Genomic DNA, 23,167 nt, shown 5'->3' on the forward strand with positions numbered 1-23,167 from the left:
GATCAATGGTTTCTTATAGTAAACCATTGATCAATGATTCTGCCGCTTGACTGCTCATGCCTGGACGATCTCAGGCGATCGGACAGCATGGAGGAAGGTAGGGGACCCTCCTGCTGTCTTTACAGCTGTCCGGGATGCCACGATTTCATCGCGTCAATCCCGAACAGCCCACTGAGCTAACCGGCAGTGCTTTATTATCACTCTAGACGCGGCGTTCATATATATACACACAGTCATGGCCATAAATGTTGGCACCACTGAAATTTTTCAAGAAAATGAAGTATTTCTCACAGAAAAGGATTGCAGTAACACGTGTTTTGCTATACACATGTTTATTCCCTTTGTGTGTATTGGAACTAAACCAAAAAAGGGAGGAAAAAAAGCAAATTAGGCATAATGTCACACCAAACTCCAAAAATGGGTGGACAAAATTATTGGCACCCTTAACTTAATATTTGGTTGCACACCCTTTAGAAAAAATATCTGAAATCAGTCACTTCCTATAACCATCAATAAGCTTCTTACACCTCTGACCGGAATGTTGGACCACTCTTCCTTTGCAAACTGCTCCAGGTCTTTCTTATTGGAAGGGCTCCTTTTCCCAACAGCAATATTAAAGGAGTAGTCCAGTGCTGAAAAACTTATCCCCTTTCCTAAGGATAGGGGATAAGTTTCAGATCGCGGGGGGTCCGATGGCTGGGGTTTCCCGTGATCTCTTGTACGGGGCCCCGGCTCGCTGGCCAGATAGCGTGTATCGACCCACACATGAAGCGGAGGCCGACACGCCCCCTCAACACAGCGCTATGGCAGAACCGGAGATTGCTGAAGGCAGCGCTCCGGCTCTGCCATAGAGTTCTATTGAGGGGGCATGTCAGCCGGCTGCCGCTTCGTGCGGTGGTCAACACGCCCACTTACCGCTGGCTGCTGGGGCCCCGTACAGGAGATCGCGGGGGGCCCCAGTGGTTGGCCCCCTCCGCGATCTGAAAGGATAGGGGATAAGTTTTTCAGCACAGAACTACTTCTTTAAAGGGGTAGTCCAGTGGTGAAAAACGTATCCCCTATCCTAAGGATAGGGGATAAATTTGAGATCGCGGGGGTCCGACCACTGGGGCCCCCTGCGATCTCTCCGTACGGGGGCCAGGCTCTCCGGCCAGATAGCGGGTGTTGACCTCCGCACGAAGCGGCGGCCGACACGCCCCCTCAATACATCTCTATGGCAGAGCCGGAGATTGCCGAAGGCAGCACTTCGGCTCTGCCATAGAGTTGTATTGAGGGGGCGTGTCGGCCGCCGCTTCGTGCGGAGGTCGACACGCCCCCTTCCCGCGGGCTGTCGGGGCTCTGTACAGGAGATCGCAGGGGGCCCCAGCGGTCGGACGCCCCGCGATCTCAAACTTATTCCCTATCCTTAGGATAGGGGATAAGTTGTTCACCACTGGACTACTCCTTTAAGATCTCTCCAAAGGTGTTCAATGGGATTTAGATCTGGATTCATTGCTGGCCACTTCAGAACTCTCCAGCGCTTTGTTTCCATCCATTTCTTGGTGCTTTTTGACGTATGTTTGGGGTCATTGTCCTACTGGAAGACCCATGATCTCGGATGCAAACCCAGCTTTCTGACACTGGGCAAAATCCGTTAGTAATCCTCCGATTTCATGATGTCTTGCACACATTCCAGTGCCAGAGGCAGCAAAACAACCCAAAACATAATTGAACCTCCACCATATTTCACTGTAGGTACTGTGTTCTTTTCTTTGTAGGCCTCATTCCGTTTTCTGTAAACAGTAGAAGGATGTACTTTACCAAAAAGCTCCATCTTGGTCTTATCTGTCCACAAGACGTTTTCCCAGAAGGATTTTGGCTTACTCAAGTTCATTTTGACAAAACGTAGTCTTTCTTTTTTTAGGTCTCTGTGTCAGCAGTGGGGTACTCCTGGGTCTCCTGCCATAGCGTTTCATTTCACTTAAATGTTGACAGATAGTTCGCGCTGACACTAATGCTCCCTGATCCTGCAGGACAGCTTGAATATCTTTTGAACTTGTTGCTTATCCACCATCCAGACTATCCTGCGTTGACACGTTTCATCAATTTTTCTCTTCTGTCCACGCCCAGGAAGATTAGCTCCAGTGCCATGGGTTGCAAACTTCTTGATAATGTTGGGCACTGTGGACAAAGGAAAATCTAGATCTATGGAGATGGACTTGTAACCTTGAGATTGTTGATATTTTTCCACAATTTTGGTTCTCAAGTCCTCAGACAGTTCTCTTCTTCTCTTTCTATTGTCCATGCTTAGTGTGGCACACACAGACACACAATGCAAAGACCAAGTGAACTTCTCTCCTTTTAATCTGCTTTCAGGTGATTTTTATATTGCCCACACCTCTTACATGCCCCAGGTGAGTTTAAAGGAGCATCACATGTTTGAAACAATCTTATTTTTCCACAATTTTGAAAGGGTTCCAATAATTTTGTCCAGCCCATTTTTGGAGTTTGGTGTGACATTATGCCCAATTTACTTTTTTTCCTCCCTTTTTTTGGTTTAGTTCCAATACACACAAAGGGAATAAACATGTGTATAGCAAAACATGTTACTGCAATCTTTATCTGTGAGAAATACTTCATTTTCTTGAAAAATTTAAGGGGTGCCAACACTTTTACGGCCATGACTGTATATACAGTACCACAATATATACATTGTATACAGGTTATACACAGTATATACAGTACACAGAGAGATGGGAAGGCCTGGAAAAAAAATGGAAACATTAGGGAAATTTTTTTTTCTGTTACTCTCCAAAACCATTTTTGTTTGTATATTTTTAAATAATGTTTCCCCTATCGCAGACAGCCCATTGCTTTCAAAAAGAACTATGTAATGCCTAATTTCCCCTGCAGCGATAATTGAAAGCTTGCTGTAGGGTTTCATCACTGATTACTGTTGATCGCTCAGGGTTGTAGCAGCAGGACACCCTGTTTACCTTATTGTTTGAGTACCTTACTAATTTTTGGCTAGTTCAAAGCAGTAAACCCCTTTAAAGCATGCAACGTAAAAACATTTTCTAGGAAAAGACCCCCGCAGTTCCATGTTACTCATCTAGTGAGAAGATTTACACCACAAACATGGATTCGACATGCTGCCACATATATAGGAAGGTATGGATTTATATATTGCAGCAAATGTTTAATCGCTTACGAGAAAAGAGGCTTGCCTTTGCCCAGAGCCAGTAAATCTGATTTACCAGTGCCAGTACTTAATGATGCTTAAGTGACCCCTGTTGTCCAGTAATGACATGTTTACCCTGAGCCTGTAGTGAGATGTTAGCTTGCAAAACATTGTTTGTGAGCTGCCTGTGCTGCATTCTTTCTTGGTGATGTCAGTGTTTTTAACAAACAGGGTGATTTTTGGCAGTGAGGGCTCCTCTGGCCTCCCCTGTGCCAAGGCCAGCATTAAAGCAGCAGAAATAATTACCTCCTGTTGACTGTCTCATCAGAACCAAGTGACAATATCCACTGTGTGTTTTGACAATATACTCAGTCTGCTGACTTGTTCAACCATAGAGAACATGACCTGCTAGCCAGATCCATCCCACTTAACTCTATCCATGACTTTGTATTAAGGTGATGGTAGTAATAAGAGATTAATTACTGCCCGGTCCCATTTTAGTTACAGTAATCATATCTTGAAAAATGACACCGTTACAGAGTATGAAAAGTCTGTATAGTTATGCTTCAGATTATAGTATCTTAAATTGTAAGAAAATAAATTATACTTATGTGACAGAATTGTAGATGGAAACAGCAAGGTAGAAGGAAGAATTGTCCGGCACCAGGTATGCTCTAAAAGATTTCTTTTATTCAAGCCGTAGCAAGGAAGCAAACATCACAGGACTGTAGTAATCTGACGCGTTTCGCTCTCTCTTGAGCTTAAACGTAGACTAAATTCAACAGACCAACATGCAGTTTAAAAATAAGACTCAATGGTCACATGATAAGATACCTGACGTAGGTAGTGATTATAAAAACCCGGCATGGATATCATCTGTTAGTATTGCAGAGTGGATTGGATCCTGTCATTAGTGCGTTATTCACTGTGTGTCTGTCCTATGAGTGTGAATGTTCTCCAAGCACTAAGTGTGAAACCGACAAATATGCACAAATAAATCAATAAACCACAATGTGTTGGAATAGTATATGTATAAACCGATAATAAAATGAAATAGTTTATCTTCATGTTTGAATAACTCAAAAGAGCTCAAAAAAGCTACATACATGAAAATATACGTTGAATGGATCATGACATGTTGGGTGTCACACATGCACGGATAAATAATACAAAAGAATAAGCAATTTCTTTATGTGTGTAATTCATGTAACCTACATGCATGTATACATATACTAAAAGATGATATCTGCATCATTAGTTGCTGGATGTACATAAATAAATTGTAACAAAAATAAATTATAACATTGCACAATTTCCTCTGTTTTGATATGCATGTATATCGGTTGCACATCAATACCATAATTTACAGTAACCGCACTCTAATAGGCATCTAGACACACTAGGTGGAATCACCTTCCCAACCCTCCCACTAAGAGGAATCATTGGTCTACCAAAATAAAACATAAAACATGATATGATAAGGGGCTGTGGTGCTCGGGGCGCTCGGAGCAACTGGGGAGGCATATAAAGCTAGACAATATTCTTATGTACAGGTCATAATTAAATCTAGGCGTTTGTTCATTCCCCGCGGGTATCTGGTATCCAAAAGGAAAATCCAATATGTCTCTCTATTGAAGAGGCGTTTTCTCACATCCCCTCCTCTAATACCCATCTTAACCCTTTCTACACCAGACACCCGCAGGGAATCCAACTCCCCCGCGTGTACATCCCGAAAGTGGCGTGATAACATGGAAATGCCTACTCCTTCACTCCTGCTGTCGGAGATATGTCTCCTAATTCTTGTTTTGAGGGTATTGGTAGTGCACCCTACATATTGCATGTTACACTTGGTACACGTGGCTACATAAACTAGCATTGTAGTATTGCAGTTGATGTATTCACGTAATTGATATGTTTTATTATTTACACAAGATATTATCTCTTTGGAGTGATGCATGTATTTGCATGTAATACATCGACTATGTCCACAACCCCAATTGCCTACAATGTCCAACCAATTACCATGTTTAATTTTACTCTTTGTACTGTAATCTCCTTTTTTAGAGTTAAAAAGACTTGGTGATAGGGAGGAGCCCAATGAGGGTGCTTTTCTAGAGACCGCCATAATGCCCTCTTTAACTACCTCCCTCAATATTGGGTCCCCCTCTAAGACTGGTGTATACTTATGAATAATATTTTTGATTTGGCCAAATTGCGCACTATATGTGGTAACAAAAACTGATCTTTTTTGTTTATTTTTGGTATTTTGTGGACTATCAGTCCTTTTTCTTTTTCCAGTATATTGGATCAGTTGCTCTCTATTAATGTTTTCTACTCTTTCCTGAGCTTTGTTAAGACAGTCTTCTGTATAGCCCCTTCTGACAAATCTGCTTTTAAGCTCTCCTATCTCTTTTTCCCATTGTACAGGATCAGAGCAGTTCCTCTTGGTTCTGCACATCTCCCCAAAGGGGATATTCTGGACCACATGCTTTGGGTGGCAGGAGGATGCCATAAGGACTGAGTTTGTCGCCGTCTCTTTTCTATAGGGGACGACAACAATCTTAGATTCTCTGCTGGATAGGGAGATGTCCAAAAAATTGACTGAGGTAATGCTAAACTGTGCTGTAAATTTCAGATTCAAATGATTATTATTGATATAAGAAATAAACTCAAGAAAACGACATTCTGTGCTCCCCCAAATAATCAATAAATCATCTATGTAACTTGGAGAAAAGTTTGGTCCCACGTGGCCTAAGACTGAAAAAAAGACCAGTCAAGAATTATTCCCAGAAATTCATTAATAAATGGGACCTGGCGCTTCTGGATTGCTCTGCGAAATTGATATCGTATATTATTGAGGAAGAGGAATCAGAGCTTCCAACTATGCAAAAGGAGCTAGATACGTTAAAAGAATCACTGTTGCCATACAAAGATCATGAAGAGTTTGCCAAGTTGGAACAAAATATCCTCAAGAAATTGGATCTAGTGGAGAGTAATATCATGGAGATCAAAAAAACGAAATTCCGGAGAGATACGGAGGATTACAATAATGATCAAGTTTTTTCTTGGCACCTTCATAGAGAGGCGCAAGGTGACACCCCGAAATCCATCTTGCGCACTCCACGCTCCAAATCCAGGCGCAGACGCAGACCAAGCTCAAGATCCCCTAGAAGAGTGAGCTTTTCTGAAACAGGAGACCCACAACACGTGGGATCTTCAGCAATGAATACGGATCCCAATGTGAATAGAAACATGGAACAAAGTGCGGCTCCAAAAAACCGATGGGGCCAAAAAGGAGACGAAAAACCAGGAGGGCCGGCCGCCGACATCGGAGGCAAGAGATACGCCTTGAGGTCACTCCTCACTCCGAGGTGAGCACAGTAATTAATTTATCTGCATGTATCCTCACTACTCCCCAAATTACCCTGCTGAGCAAAGGACTGAACTTTGTACCTACTTGTACATTTAATCTATTTAACACCTTGTTGGATGTCAATAGACTAGCACGTGGTTTAACATTACAGAGACACTTTTTTTCATTAGAAGATGATAATCAGCTAGCAAGTTCGGAAGTGCCTCCTTCACCATTACAACAGGTGGACTTATGTACGAGTATGGACTTTAGAGATCAGATGAATATGGTTCACCTGCGCAGTTTGCAATGTGAAAATCATGTGGTTAATGACGAATTGGATGTTCCGTTCCACTCCGCCAACCCTGGGTTCTATCCTGTGGCCTCCCGTTCGGAGGCCCTGGATAGATTCCAGGAGTTGGTGGAGAGGGACCTTGTGCACTTGCATGATAAAATAGTGTCAAAACATACATCCGATAACTTGAATAAAGGAGAAAGGATGGCACTAAAACAATTGAGCGAGAACAACTATATTGTCATACGTAATGCAGATAAGGGGGGTAATGTGACAGTGCTTGACTCTGATCTATATAAACGGTTAAACGTAGAGCTCCTCTCAGACGGTGACACCTATAGGAAACTTAATAACGATCCAACAAAAACAATTCAAACTAAGTTAAAAAGAGTTCTGGAAGAGGGAGTTGCTATGGGTGTTCTCAGTAGTAAGTTGGCAGAATATCTCTATGTGGAGGCCCCTGTAGTTCCTGTGTTTCACTCACTCCCCAAGGTGCATAAAGGGGTTTTTCCACCTCCCCTTAGACCGATTGTGGCAGGTATAGGATCGGTCACTGAGCGCCTTGGGGAGTGGGTGGACCACTATCTGCAACCCCTCACTAAAATCACGCCCACTTTTTTACAAGACACTAAACATGTTATTAATATTCTAGATCAGAAAGAGTGGGGTGAACATATGTCTTGGGCCACCTGTGATGTAGTGGGTTTATATCCATCTATCCCATGGGATGCGGGTCTCACTGCCCTGGCACGTCATTTGGATCAGTACAGTGGTTACTCCCCGGGTCTGAAGGAATTTATCGTCATGGTTACTGAATTCTTGTTGCAGCACAATTATTTCATGTTTGATGGCGATTTCTTCCTTCAGACCCGGGGAGCGTCCATGGGTGCCAAATATTCACCCTCCTTCGCTAACATTTTCATGTTTTATTGGGAGCAGCAATTCCTGTTTACACCCAGTAACCCTTTCTTTGAGGATATCTGCTGGATAGGGCGTTACATAGATGATTTATTGATTATTTGGGGGAGCACAGAATGTCGTTTTCTTGAGTTTATTTCTTATATCAATAATAATCATTTGAATCTGAAATTTACAGCACAGTTTAGCATTACCTCAGTCAATTTTTTGGACATCTCCCTATCCAGCAGAGAATCTAAGATTGTTGTCGTCCCCTATAGAAAAGAGACGGCGACAAACTCAGTCCTTATGGCATCCTCCTGCCACCCAAAGCATGTGGTCCAGAATATCCCCTTTGGGGAGATGTGCAGAACCAAGAGGAACTGCTCTGATCCTGTACAATGGGAAAAAGAGATAGGAGAGCTTAAAAGCAGATTTGTCAGAAGGGGCTATACAGAAGACTGTCTTAACAAAGCTCAGGAAAGAGTAGAAAACATTAATAGAGAGCAACTGATCCAATATACTGGAAAAAGAAAAAGGACTGATAGTCCACAAAATACCAAAAATAAACAAAAAAGATCAGTTTTTGTTACCACATATAGTGCGCAATTTGGCCAAATCAAAAATATTATTCATAAGTATACACCAGTCTTAGAGGGGGACCCAATATTGAGGGAGGTAGTTAAAGAGGGCATTATGGCGGTCTCTAGAAAAGCACCCTCATTGGGCTCCTCCCTATCACCAAGTCTTTTTAACTCTAAAAAAGGAGATTACAGTACAAAGAGTAAAATTAAACATGGTAATTGGTTGGACATTGTAGGCAATTGGGGTTGTGGACATAGTCGATGTATTACATGCAAATACATGCATCACTCCAAAGAGATAATATCTTGTGTAAATAATAAAACATATCAATTACGTGAATACATCAACTGCAATACTACAATGCTAGTTTATGTAGCCACGTGTACCAAGTGTAACATGCAATATGTAGGGTGCACTACCAATACCCTCAAAACAAGAATTAGGAGACATATCTCCGACAGCAGGAGTGAAGGAGTAGGCATTTCCATGTTATCACGCCACTTTCGGGATGTACACGCGGGGGAGTTGGATTCCCTGCGGGTGTCTGGTGTAGAAAGGGTTAAGATGGGTATTAGAGGAGGGGATGTGAGAAAACGCCTCTTCAATAGAGAGACATATTGGATTTTCCTTTTGGATACCAGATACCCGCGGGGAATGAACAAACGCCTAGATTTAATTATGACCTGTACATAAGAATATTGTCTAGCTTTATATGCCTCCCCAGTTGCTCCGAGCGCCCCGAGCACCACAGCCCCTTATCATATCATGTTTTATGTTTTATTTTGGTAGACCAATGATTCCTCTTAGTGGGAGGGTTGGGAAGGTGATTCCACCTAGTGTGTCTAGATGCCTATTAGAGTGCGGTTACTGTAAATTATGGTATTGATGTGCAACCGATATACATGCATATCAAAACAGAGGAAATTGTGCAATGTTATAATTTATTTTTGTTACAATTTATTTATGTACATCCAGCAACTAATGATGCAGATATCATCTTTTAGTATATGTATACATGCATGTAGGTTACATGAATTACACACATAAAGAAATTGCTTATTCTTTTGTATTATTTATCCGTGCATGTGTGACACCCAACATGTCATGATCCATTCAACGTATATTTTCATGTATGTAGCTTTTTTGAGCTCTTTTGAGTTATTCAAACATGAAGATAAACTATTTCATTTTATTATCGGTTTATACATATACTATTCCAACACATTGTGGTTTATTGATTTATTTGTGCATATTTGTCGGTTTCACACTTAGTGCTTGGAGAACATTCACACTCATAGGACAGACACACAGTGAATAACGCACTAATGACAGGATCCAATCCACTCTGCAATACTAACAGATGATATCCATGCCGGGTTTTTATAATCACTACCTACGTCAGGTATCTTATCATGTGACCATTGAGTCTTATTTTTAAACTGCATGTTGGTCTGTTGAATTTAGTCTACGTTTAAGCTCAAGAGAGAGCGAAACGCGTCAGATTACTACAGTCCTGTGATGTTTGCTTCCTTGCTACGGCTTGAATAAAAGAAATCTTTTAGAGCATACCTGGTGCCGGACAATTCTTCCTTCTATACGCTGTTGAAGCCGGGGCGGGACCGGCGGGTCCGTGAGAGCACAGGTGTGTCAGAGATTCGGCTCCGGAGGTGAGCGGACACCATTGCATTTGGACGAAACAGCAAGGTAGGTACTTTTTGTTTGATACAAGACTTCTCTATTTTTCTTACTTCCCATAGAGCATGTATCCTTTTAACATATCAACATATTTTAAATGGTACCTGTCACATTAAAAAAGCAGTCCATTGCAGGAGATGAGCAGATTGAGATATATATATATATATATATAGTTTTGTGGGAAAAATTCTGGGTTAAGTGTTCATGTGGTTGGTCCTACTCTGCATCTGACAGCTTGCTCTGTATAGCTGTGAATTTAAAGAGATCACTGATTGGGACCACCCACTTGACTACTTAGCCCAGTACGAGCAGAGATGTACATGAAAAAAACTACAAGTTATCCTGGATCTTTTTCCACAAATGTATATATAAATCTGTTAAGCTCTGCCTGCTCTAAAACATGATGCCGGCGGGACGTGGCTTGCCTATGGAGGAGTGAGGACGTGCTTTGCTTCGCTCCGCTCTCCCGCGTGCTTTTGCCCCGCTATATCAGCAGCTATACCATCCACCCCACGCTCATGCCTCACCATAAGAAACGCATAAACCTTGCTGACCGGCTTGCTGACGACTCTGGTGCCATTACCCGCTTTTTCGGCAGTCAATCTGCCCTGGAGTCCGGCACCTCTGCTACCAAGATGGCCGCCGTCACACGCTCTCGTTCCCTGGCCGGGGACCTGAACAGGGCGGACTCGGCCTCCCCACCACTCTTCCAGCGCTCTGACCCCGGAGATTTGGAGGAACAGGAATCGGGCAGCGAATGGGACAATAAGTCTTACCTCAGGGTCCTCCCGACCAAGCAGGATTTTGAGCGCTGCATCTCCCGGCTCGAAAGCACCTATAAGAAGGAGACAGAGCTCGTGAAGGGGGACCTTCGCTCTCTGGGTCAACATCTCATCGACCTTGATCAGCGCCATGACGCCTTGCAGGACTGTGTGGACTCTCACTCTAAGGTACTCCAGGAGCACTCTCTACAAATAGCTGAGCTCCTCTCCCATCAGAAGGACCTTGAGAATCGGCACCACCGAAATAATATTCGATTGCGGGGTGTTCTGGAGTCAGTGGCTCCCCCTGACCTAGATGCTGCGGCCCAGAAGATCTTTGCGATGCTGTTGCCCCCTGAATCCAAGGGCCCGGTGGAATTAGATCGCAAACATCGCTCCCTGGGCCAAAAAACGCCTGACAACGCACCTCCCAGGGATGTTATTTGCCGGGTGCACTTCTTCAAGGAAAAGGATAAGATCATGGCCCGGTGGACTTTGAGGGGGAAGAGTTTGAGGTGGAAACAATGGCGCCTCCTCACCTTATCCTGGTTCGGGAAGATGGCGGCTTTGAAGATGGATGTGCTTCCCATACGCATTCCTGTAGCTTATCTAAAACGTCTTCGTACAATCTGTTCTAGATTTTTATGGTCCCCTGGGGGCCCTAGACTGGCCAACCGTATTTTGATTAGATGTAAAGAAAAGGGGGGGTGTTGGTCTCCCAGACTTCCTTCTTTACCCTCAACTATATATTACATTTGTCTGGGTCACCATGTTCTCATTTCTAACTTCGAATTTGCTTTTGGTCTTTTAGGGTTTTACAATATCTGGCTATACATTCTGTAACTTCTATTTGAATTCACATGAAATGGTATATCTAATTTTCTTGCTTTTAATATGTGCATTGAATTTATGGTCAATATTTACACCTGGCAGTGTTTGTTCACTTGATCGCATTATGTTAGTTTTTCTATGTGGATCATATTCACATGCTGCGATTAATGTATGCGTCTTTTCGGTTGTAAGTTAGTTTAACACCCATTCGGTATGATTGTTCTTCCTTCCAGATATGTGGTGTAACTTGAGATGACAACCGTTTTGCACCCTCAAGCATATATAACATTTACTATCAGTATTTTTTCATTTCATTAATGCTTGACAACCACTCCATGTATATATAACTAGCATACCTAAATTTGTTATAACATTGTTGCATTTGTGAACCATATTCACATGTTGCGATTTTTTCTTATTATGTGGCTTTACAATTTTCTAGGAGCTTTATACTTTATACTTTTTCGATATGATGGTCTACTACACAAACAAAATAACATATGGTGCATTCCTGAATCATAGCCGGTTTATATCTATACACTTATGCATCCATTATGATCTTTTGTTTGTTTGAATGTTTTGAAATAGTTCTGGGCCTTATACGGAAGACATAGGGTTAATTGACTTACCATCACCCTGCACCTGTTGGGTCTGCCAGTATCCTACGCCCTGTTCAACACTCGTCATTTCCTGGTTAGGAAGGCGGGGACTGTCTGGCTTGCGGTGGGCTCCTAATTTGTGTAGTGTCTATTTAAACCCCCGCTGGACATGGTGTCAGTGCCATGACTAAGAGTGCAAGCTCAAAACGCATCGGCGTTCCACTTGTTTTTAGTGGCATGTCACTTTCCACTCACGTGGCCCTTAGTTTTTAATATGTTCCATTAAACGTAAAATTTTACCCTATTTTTTCCTTCGGGAGCTGGATACCCCCCCCCCCCTTTCTGTTTCTACTGGTACGAGGAGAAGCGGCTCCTTCATTGCGTGCTTCTGGACCTATGGAGTGGTGTTTTCCATAAGAACATTGTGGTGAGCTGATCCGCATTTTTCCTTGTACCTTCCTTCTTTACTACTTGGCCACGGTCGGCACCAGGATTGTTGATCTCTGTCAGCCCTCCAGCTCCAAACAATGGGTTACCCTCTTGTCCCCTCTTCACCCTGCCGCGCTACCTCGGATCACTCCTGACCTTCGCCCCTCGGGCGCGGTTCTTCCCTTCCTCCCTAGAGTCCTGCTCCCTGTTTGGGACCTAGCGTTGGGAAAGCGGACGCTATCTAGCAGGCCTGGCCCCCTAACCCCCCTCTTTAGCAATCCCCAATTTGCAGACCCCCAAGGCATTTGGGCTCTCCTGGGACTCCCAGCGGCCTCTTCCCCTCCATATTTCATGCCCTTAGCGCTTCGGAACTGATAGGACCACCTCCTGTAACTTCCCGTCCCACATGTTCCTGGCTCTTGTATAGGAGGCTACAACAGTATTATGCCTCACTACACCCGAGGGCCCAGCTTTCTAGGCAGCTCACCCCCTTTGAGCGGTTGTGTGTGGAGTCTAGTCCCCCTTCCCATGTGGTTTCTCAAGTATAAGGAGTTCTGCGGGCAGAGGCGGAGACAGAGACCGACCTTAAACCCCCTTACATCCTGAAATAGGAGGTAGATTTGGGTGTATCTATATCCGAAGTGTATCTATATCTGAATCAGACGTGTCAAAACTGTTTCTCTTGACGCATAAAACTTCTCTTTCTTCTCATTCATAGGAACACAACTTCAAGATACTTTCCAGGTGGTACAGATGTCCGGATAGGCTTCATGCCATGTTCTCGGTGGTGTCGGACTCCTGTTGGCATTGTAATTCTGCTGTGGTTTCTTATCTCCACATTTGGTGGGACTGTTCCCGTCTTAAGCCGTTCTGGACATCTGTATTTGCCTTATTTAATCAGGTCTGCTCTGACACTCACGCCCTCCCCGCTCCCCGCCTTCCTCTCGCTCTATTCCTCCTCCATTCCATGTGCTAAAGGGAGGTTGTTGTGACACTTCCTGAGTGCCGCTCACACCGTTATTCCCCGACACTGGAGGTCCCCTACTCCCCCGTCCAAACTGGAGTTTGTGGAAACCTTGAATAAGTTGGGGATAAACACACGCAGCTCTTTGCCATCTGGCACACCTGTGACTCGTTTCGGGAGTCCCCTGCCTTTAACGGCCTGGCAGGCATAGACCCCCTAGCTGTCCGCCTAGGTATGCCCTCTACCCTGTCCTCACCGATTTCCCTTCCCCTTCCCATCCTCCCCCCCCCCCTCTCCCTCCTCCCCTCCCCATCTCTGTCATGTCTCATCTCCCTGCTCTTCTGCTTGTCTCTGGCCTCGTCCTGCTTTGGTTCTCTTTTTTCCCTCTTTTCTCTTCTTTCCTCTTTTTCTTATTTCCCTCTCTTCGTTTCCGATATGGAAGTCCTACTTCCCTGAAGTACAGTGTTCTGTATTTATATCTAATTGATGAATCCCTGTTTTACTATGTTCATAGCCATGTCTGACGGATATGTTTTATGGTCTTCCTGGTTACTGTTTTTGTGACTTGTATTTCGTTTGTCATGCTTTTTCCCTTCAGGGATTTGAAAAATGTAATAAATACAGATTTGCCATAAAACATGATGCCTGCAGATTTGACTGAATTTTCAAGATGACCGGTTCCCTTTAGGGTTTGGACAAAACACATAGTTCTAGAAGACAACCTACACAATCCTGATGAGAATATTCAAAGCCATGAACAATTCCCTAGATGTTGCCTTTTCTTTTGGATGTATAATCCACGAATTCAAATCTACAAGGAAAGGGTTACCTACTGAGCCTGGGTAAAATGCTATGTAGCTCTTGTGTGATTTCATAAAAAAACATAGTTTGTATATTTATTTATTTTTGTTCACCTATGAATTGCTTACGGCTTCCCGATAACACTCCTTTTTTTACAGTTTCTTGATACACCCTTCCATTCCCTAGATATGTGGGTTTATAGTTTGTCTGACAATTCAGGGAATCAGTCAGATGGGCGTGAACTTAATTTTCATAGTGAGAATAACTATCAGGTGATGGGCGGGATTATACAGTCAGGGGGTGGGTATTAGGCATACAACAACTCAGTGTACAACATTTACCCCCCCTGAATTTATTATCCCACCTATCACCTGATAGTCACCTCCATTGTTCAAATTAAGTTCCCATCCACCTGACTTACTGAATTGTCAGAAAAACTATAAACTCACATATATTTTAGAAACAGGAGTGTAAACTAAAAAGAAGGTATGTGATCAGGATAATACAGAAAAAAGAGTTGTGGGAGATCAACATGGATCAAGAAAATATCCCAACCGAGGATGCTGTGTTACGCACTACCCTATGTGTCAAATAATTATACCTAAAACAACAATACTATACAGTCCTACTAGGTTGAGAATAGAAAAGAAATAAAGGAAAGTATATACTGTAGAATAAGTCAGATGTGGTCTAAAATTATTTATTGGTTAATAATTATGCTACAGTGTCCTCTGCAGGGCCCTTGCATTGGACATAACATAGACAATTTAAATAAAGGCAATAAAAAGGGCATTAATAAAAAATCATGAACTTGTTCATGTTCCCCAAAAGGTAAGCAATTACTTATAGTATTAGCAATGTCTCTTTGATGGATCGCGCTGTAGATACACACTTTCGTATCTCACTGTAGTGTGATTACGTTAAAGTCAATATGCAGCGATGCCAGTACACTCTTTTTGTCCCACACTATAGTGTGATTGCGCTATAAGTTAATAGGTGGATATTAAGTAGCAGAGTCTACTAGAGATGTTGTGACCGTGTGTCTGATGGTCCGTCTCTGATGTTGATGGCTCGGGCGGCGCCGAGCCGTAAGTCTATTTTTGACTGGTATATAGCAGGGTAAGTGTGCTCTGCAGCGCCGTAGCCCCCCTGTTTGCAGCCCACTCTACCCTGGCGCCACAGGGCTAGTTTGAATATAAGTCACGAGTAGGGTGGAGATTGGTACCAAGTACCTCTTACCCGTGGTGCCAGTGAAAGGTGCTTCTTCTTTCAATCTGGAGGATTGATGTCCCGGATGAGTCTCTTGGTGGTACTCAGCAAAGTAAGTGAGGTTCCAAGGAGCGTGCATTCCGCAGGTGGGATGATGTTCTCCAAAGTTTACAGTGTTGCAGTAAGGGTGAATAGTGATTCAAGCTTGCCTGTATTGAAGTGTTTGCGATGATAGGGTGGATGGCTAGATGCATTTCGGGGAGCTAGGTCCTCTTTTTCAATAGTTGATGGCTCCAGTAGTATGAATGAAATGCCTAGGAAAACAATGGCATTATATAACCCCTGCATCAATTTGTTTGCCAGGTAACAGGTGTAACCTGGACTGGATCTGGATGGGATATGTATTTCCACTGGGAATATATAAGACCAAATAGTGTCAGTAGATGGGAAAGAGAAAATAGAAAAGGAAAATATAAGAATGGAGAATAGGTTCTAAGACTTATAAGATTATAGATATAAAAACATTGCATATTAAAAAATTACAGATTTAAATATTTAGTCATGCATATGGAGAATCGTTCTATAATAGACAGAAATAGACAAAAAAAAAATATATATATATATATATATATATATATATGAACCAGATACAGGCACAGCACTCCAACAAAAAAGTGATTTAATATCTCATGTCAGCATTACAACGTTTCAGCTCCTCCTGGAGCCTTTTTCAAGCATGTGTATATATATATATATATATATATATATATATATATATATATATATATATATATATAGGAAGGAGTGCAGAAAGGGGCTTTGCTAGAAACTACAGATGGAATTGTCATGACGACTAGGTCACAGGGTCTGTTCAGGTGTCGAGTACGCGCCCAGGCTCAGAACGGACCGTGCAACCAAGCCCATCACGACCAACTTCCTCACAAAAAGCCAAACAGTTCTATTTCTGCATTTAAACCTCTGGGTTCTAAGCTGACGAACTCGTATATTTTTCTTGCTTCTGCTCTAGACATTTGCGTTAAATAATCGCCTCCTCTCCAACCTCTTTTGATTGACTTATGAATTATGGTGAGCATGAAAGTGTGCTGACAAGGGATGTTTTTCGTTACTCTTTTTTTTATATTTTACTTGTGTTCGACGATTCTAGTTTTTAATGGACGCTTCGTTCTACCCATGTACTGATTTTGACATGTACATGTAATTACGTATATTACACCTTTTGAATTGCATGTTAATAGCTATTTTATTTCTCACTGAAATGCGTTGGATGTACGCGAGGCCTGGTACTCTGGCGCTGTTATATAGACGACATAATCATAATCTGGGACAGATGAACAAGCGAATTGAATACATTTATCAACAACTTAAAGGGGTATTCCAGGATTTTTTTTTATTTGACTATGCTACAGGGGCTGTGAAGTTAGTGTAGTTCATAAAATAGTGTCTGTATCTGTGTGTGACGGTTTTCTCACAATTCTTCTGTGATTTTTCACTACAATATTTATTTTTTACCGGCATACAAAATTACTGTTGTCTCTGATTTTTCCCAGCTTGCAATGCAGCCAAGACGTGACTCACTAGTCAGCTGATGAAAGGGAGCCTGCCTGCTTCAATGGGTGGAGGGATCAATCTGCAACTAATGCAACAGCTGTAGGCACCCTGATTGAAAACCACATTGATTTGAATGGATGCAGCTCATTAATGTTTCAATGGGTGGGGTGGCTGATGTGTGGGAAGGAGGAAGATGGAATTGTGGGATTTGTAGTCAAAAAAAGAAGTCAAACAGGAAATACTGGTTCACAAACAGCTAGCCACAGTGTTAAGGTAATCTCAAAACATAGCCATTTAGCCCCAAGACAAGCGCAGATCCTCCCTAACCCCTTAAGGACCGGGGGTTTTTCCGTTTTTGAATTTTCGTTTTTTGCTCCTTGCTTTTAAAAAATCATAACTCTTTCAATTTTGCACCTAAAAATCCATAAGATTGCTTATTTTTTGCGCCACCAATTCTACTTTGTAATGACGTCAGTCATTTTGCCCAAAAATCTACAGTGAAACGGAAAAAAAATCATTGTGCGACAAAATTGAAAAAAACCCGCCGTTTTGTAACTTTTGGGGGCTTCCGTTTCTACGTAGTACATTTTTCGGTAAAAATTACACCTTATCTTTATTCTTTAGGTCCATACAATTAAAATGATACCCTACTTATATAGGTTTGATTTTGTCGTACTGCTGGAAAAAAATCATAACTACATGCAGGAAAATTAATACATTTAAAATTGTCATCTTCTGACCCCTATAACTTTTTTATTTTTCCGTATATGGGTCAGTATGAGGGCTCATTTTTTGCGCCGTGATCTGAAGTTTTTAACGGTACCATTTTTGCATTGATAGGACTTATTGATCGCTTTTTATTCATTTTTAAATGATATAAAAAGTGACCAAAAATGCACTATTTTGGACTTTGGAATTTTTTTGCACGTACGCCATTGACCGAGCGGTTTAATTAACGATATATTTTTATAATTCGGACATTTCCGCACGCGGTGATACCATATATGTTTATTTTTATTTACACTGTGTTTTTTGTTTTTTTTTATGGGAAAAGGGGGGTGATTCAAACTTTTAATAGGGGAGGGGTTAAATGATCTTTATTCCCTTTTTTTTTTTTCACTTTTTTTTTGCAGTGTTATAGCTCCCATAGGGACCTATAACACTGCACACACTCATCTTTATCATTGATCACTGGTTTCTCATAGGAAACCAGTGATCGATGATTCTGCTGCTTGACTGCTCATGCCTGGATCTCAGGCACTGAGCAGTCATTCGGCAATCGGACAGCAAGGAGGCAGGTAGGGACCCTCCCGCTGTCCTGTAAGCTGTTCGGGATGCCGCGATTTCGCCGCGGCTATCCCGAACAGCCCACTGAGCTAACCGGCAGTTTTTACTTTCACTTTTAGCCGCGTGGCTCAGCTCTGAGCGCGCGGCTAAAGGGTTAATAGCGCGCGGCGCCACGATCGGTGCTGCGCGCTATTAGCGGCGGGTCCCGCCTTCACTATGACGCCAGGCCCGCCGTGATATGATGCGGGGTTACCGTGTAACCCCGCATTATATATCACGGGAGCAGGACCAAGGACGTACCGGTACGTCCTTGGTCCTTAAGGGGCTAATCATATCCATTCCTGTCTGCCAGGTACGTACTAAAATCACCTTATGCTGGATAACCCCTTTAAGCATTAATACTTAGAATTTAACTTTTACCCCTCACATCAGTAACACCAACATATAATTTTTAGATTTACCAATCATTTCAACCCCCACTAAATTAGTTTGTAGCACTTTTCACAAACCCACAGCAAGAATCAGTTTTATTCTTTTTTCAAATTGTCACCTGCCTAGATGGCTCCTCAATATCCCCACCAGTCAATATAGAAAAAAAACTCTTTAAAAATCCAAACGAAAGATTCAGAGGCTGGATAGAACTGAATTCTTTAAAGATGCACCCCAGTCACAAACCAATCATAATACTATACGCTTAATTTTACCTTTCAACCAAGAATACAAAAAATGTAAACAAATATGTGAAAAAAATTGTCATCTATTACAACAGGATAAAAGTCTAGGGGTGTTACTACCCAGCACACCACCAATAGTGTTCACTAAAGCACCTGATCTAGCAATTCAGGTTGCCCCAACTATTCGCAATAGACAACAGGAAAAAAGAACTGACACATGGTTATCATCTAAGGGGTTTCACCGATGTGGCCTCTGTTCACGCTGTCGAGCTGCCAAGTTCCCAAGGAAAATCAGAAAAAATTATTTCTACATCCAAAGCATTTCAGTGGGAAATTAAACAGCTATTATTATGCAATTCAAAATATGTAATATATGTAATTACATGTACATGGCAAAAACAGTAGAACAAAGCGTCCATTAAAAACTAGAATCGCTGAACACATGTACAATATAAAAAAGAGTAATGGAAAACATCCTTTGTCAGCAAACTTTCATACTATAATTCAGATCCTTACGGCCTCACCTTCACAGCCATCTAGTCAATCAAAAGAAGTTGGAGAGGAGGCAATGATTTAACGTAAATATCTAGAGCAGAAGAAAAATATACAAGTTTGCCAGCTTAGAACCCAGAGGTTTAAATACAGAACTAGAACTGTTCGGCTTTTTGTGAGGAAGTTGGTTGTAACGGGCTTGGTTGAACGGTCCGTTCTGAGCCTGGTCTCATATTCCACGCCTGAACGGACCCTGCAACCTCGTCCTCATGACAATTCCCTCTGTAGTTTCTAACAAATCCCCTTTCTGCATTCCTACCCATTCATATTTTTATATATATATATATATATATATATATATATATATATATATATATATATATATATTGTGTGTGTGTGTGTGTGTATATATATATATATATATATATCTCTCTCTCTCTCGTATATACCCGAGTATAAGCCGAGTTTTTCAGCACGATTTTTCGTGCTGAAAACACCCCCCTCGGCTTATACTCGAGTGAACTCTCCACCCGCAGTGGTCTTCAACCTGCGGACCTCCAGAGGTTTCAAAACTACAACTCCCAGCAAGCCCGGGCAGCCATCGGCTGTCCGGGCTTGCTGGGAGTTGTAGTTTTGAAACCTCCGGAGGTCTGCAGGTTGAAGACCACTGCGGCCTTCGACATCATCCAGCCCCCTCTCACCCCCCTTTTAGTTCTGTACAGTACTCACCTCCGCTCGGCGCTGGTCCGGTGCTGCAGAACTGTCCGGAGAGGAGGTGGTCCGGTGGGATAGTGGTTCCGGGCTGCTATCTTCACCGGGGAGGCCTCTTCTAAGCGTTTCGGGCCCGGCCCCAGAATAGTCACGTTGCCTTGACAACGACGCAGAGGTACGTTCATTGCCAACGTACTTCTGCGTCATTGTCAAGGCAACGCCTCTATTCTGGGCCCGAAGCGCGGAGAAGAGGCGCCCCCGGTGAAGATAGCAGCCCGGAACCACTATCACACCGGACCACCTCCTCTCCGGACAGTCCTGCAGCACCGGACCAGCGCCGAGCGGAGGCGAGTACTGTACAGAACTAAAGGGGGGTGAGAGGGGGCTGGATGATGTCGAAGGCCGCAGTGGTCTTCAACCTGCGGACCTCCGGAGGTTTCAAAACTACAACTCCCAGCAAGCCCGGACAGCCGATGGCTGCCCGGGCTTGCTGGGAGTTGTAGTTTTGAAACCTCTGGAGGTCCGCAGGTTGAAGACCACTGCGGGCGGATGATGACAAGAGGATGATGAAGGGGGGGTGTGGGATGATGAAGGGGGGTGGGGATGATGACAAGGGGATGATGAAGGGGGGGTGTGGGATGATTACAAGGGGATGATGAAGGGGGGTGGGGATGATGACAAGGGGATGATGAAGGGGGGTGGGGATGATGACAAGGGGATGATGAAGGGGGGTGGGGATGATGACAAGGGGATGATGAAGGGGGATGTGTGGGATGATGACAAGGGGATGATGACGGGTGATGATGATGAGGGTCTGGATGATGACAGGCGGTGATGATGATGAGGATGTTAATGACGGGTCTGGATGATGACAGGGGGGATGATGTATTTCCCACCCTAGGCTTATACTCGAGTCAATAACTTTTCCTGGGATTTTGGGTTGAAATTAGGGGTCTCGGCTTATACTCAGGTCGGCTTATACTCGAGTATATACGAGAGATATATATATATATATATATATATATATATATAATATTTTTTTTTTTATTAGTCATATCACACTATACCTTGTTAACATATAGTCATTTATCTAGTACATATTATGAGGTATTTTTCTTTACATTTATATCTAATATTTATATCTAATTTAATTTTTGAGTTTATAACCTCATTCTTAATTCTCCTTCTTCCTATTTATCCATTGATACTATTTCACATATTGATACAAAGAGCCATATGTTATGTTTCATATTTCTGTCTATTATAGAACGATTCTTCCATTGCATAACTAAATATTTTAATGTATAATTTTTTAATATGTAATTTTTTAATATATATAATCTTATAAGTCTTAGAACCTGACTAAGACTTCAACGTAATTACACTACAGTGAGATACGAAAGTGTGTATCTACAGCGCGACCCATCAAAGAGACATTGCCAATACTATAAGTAATTTGGGGAACATGAACTAGTTGTTAGCTATTTCATCAAGTTCAGGATTTTTTATGAATGCCATTTTTATTGCTTTTATTTAAATTGTCTATGTTATGTCCAATGCAAGGGCCCTGCAGAGGACACTGTAGCATAATTATTAACCAATAAATAATTTCAGACCACATCTGACTTATTCTACAGTATATGCTTTCCTTTATTCCTTTCCTATTCTCAACCAGACTGTATAGTATTGTTGTTTTAGGTGTGATCAGGATACCCTAAGCTACGGTATTTAATGAGAGTAAAGTTTCATTTTTTGGGGGTTGGCCACAGGTCTTCTTTAAAGGCGCTCTGTCAACATATCTTATAATATAAAACCACTGCCAGATTGCTGCTGGGAAATCATAATATGTAAAATATATATATATTTTTTTATGGTTTCTGTGTGAACTAGGCAACCTATGTGACAAGAGCAATCAGTGTTACATGCTACCAGTGCTGGATACCATCTATGTGCGGGAGAAGTGGCGAAGGCATGGTTTTGGGATTGCAATGCTACAAGACTTTTGTCACACATTTGTACAAGAAGTTGCCTTAGGTGTCAGCTCCCCTATTTCTCCAGAAATGTATCACGGTAAGAAAAGTGTAGCATAGAATACGTTATTGCCTTGGCCCTGTACCCCATTCACGTCACGTTATGGCCTAACATAATGGTAAAAAGGTATGCTAACATAAACACTGCTTTTGTGCTTGCAGCTGGCCTATAGAGTTTAGTGGAGCTAACATAGTCTACTAGTGACTACATTTAGTATTTTTGCCAAATGTATAAGGTTTCCATGCGGGACTTAGAAGCTCAGCAGACCACCCTTTGTATTGGGAGGGGAGCTTTATTACCCCTTAAAGGAGATGTCCGGTGCTCACTTTTCTTATTTTATCCGTTCCGGGCTGAAAAATAAAAGAAAGCAAATTTTCTCTTAACTGCCTAGGCTCCCCCGGTGCTTCAGTACAGGTGTTCGGTCCCTGGGCTGTATTCTTCTTACTTCCTGTTAGCCCGGCACGTCACACGGAGCTTCAACCTATCACCGGCCGCAGCGATGTCCCGCCTCGGCCAGTGATAGGCTGGAGCTCCGTGTGACGTGCCTGGCTAACAGGAAGTAAGAAGAATACAGCCCGGGGACCGAACGCCTATACCGGAGCCCCGGGGGAGCGTAGGCAGGCAAGAGAAAGCTTATTTTCTTTTTTTTTTTGCAGCCCGGAACGGATACAATAAGAAAAGTGAGCACCGGACATGTCCTTTAACGACATAGGACATAAATGTAGGTCCTGATGTGCTGGGACTTAGTGCACCAGGACGTACATTTGCGTCCTATACATGACGCAAGCACCGGCAGGTCTTGGTTAGTATCAGCAGCCAGGGACC

At 42.6% G+C, this 23,167-nt stretch overlaps 1 protein-coding gene across 10 annotated transcripts in view; it reads left to right on the forward strand.

Annotated features, from left to right (window-relative positions):
- LOC130368332 (protein FAM169B-like) overlaps window positions 1-23,167 on the forward strand; it is a 77,025-nt gene that overhangs the window by 40,967 nt on the left and 12,891 nt on the right. For 9 of the 10 annotated variants that reach the window (XM_056571851.1, XM_056571847.1, XM_056571849.1 and 6 more), the window contains one exon: window positions 22,202-22,381. The exons of the other annotated variant lie outside the window; for it this stretch is intronic. In XM_056571851.1, the coding sequence (XP_056427826.1) occupies window positions 22,202-22,381 (180 nt within the window). The remainder of the gene's footprint in view (window positions 1-22,201; window positions 22,382-23,167) is intronic. 10 annotated transcript variants of the gene reach the window in all.

The sequence above is a fragment of the Hyla sarda genome, chromosome 4 (genome assembly GCF_029499605.1).
Source record: "Hyla sarda isolate aHylSar1 chromosome 4, aHylSar1.hap1, whole genome shotgun sequence".
Classification (NCBI taxonomy): Eukaryota; Metazoa; Chordata; class Amphibia; order Anura; family Hylidae; genus Hyla; species Hyla sarda.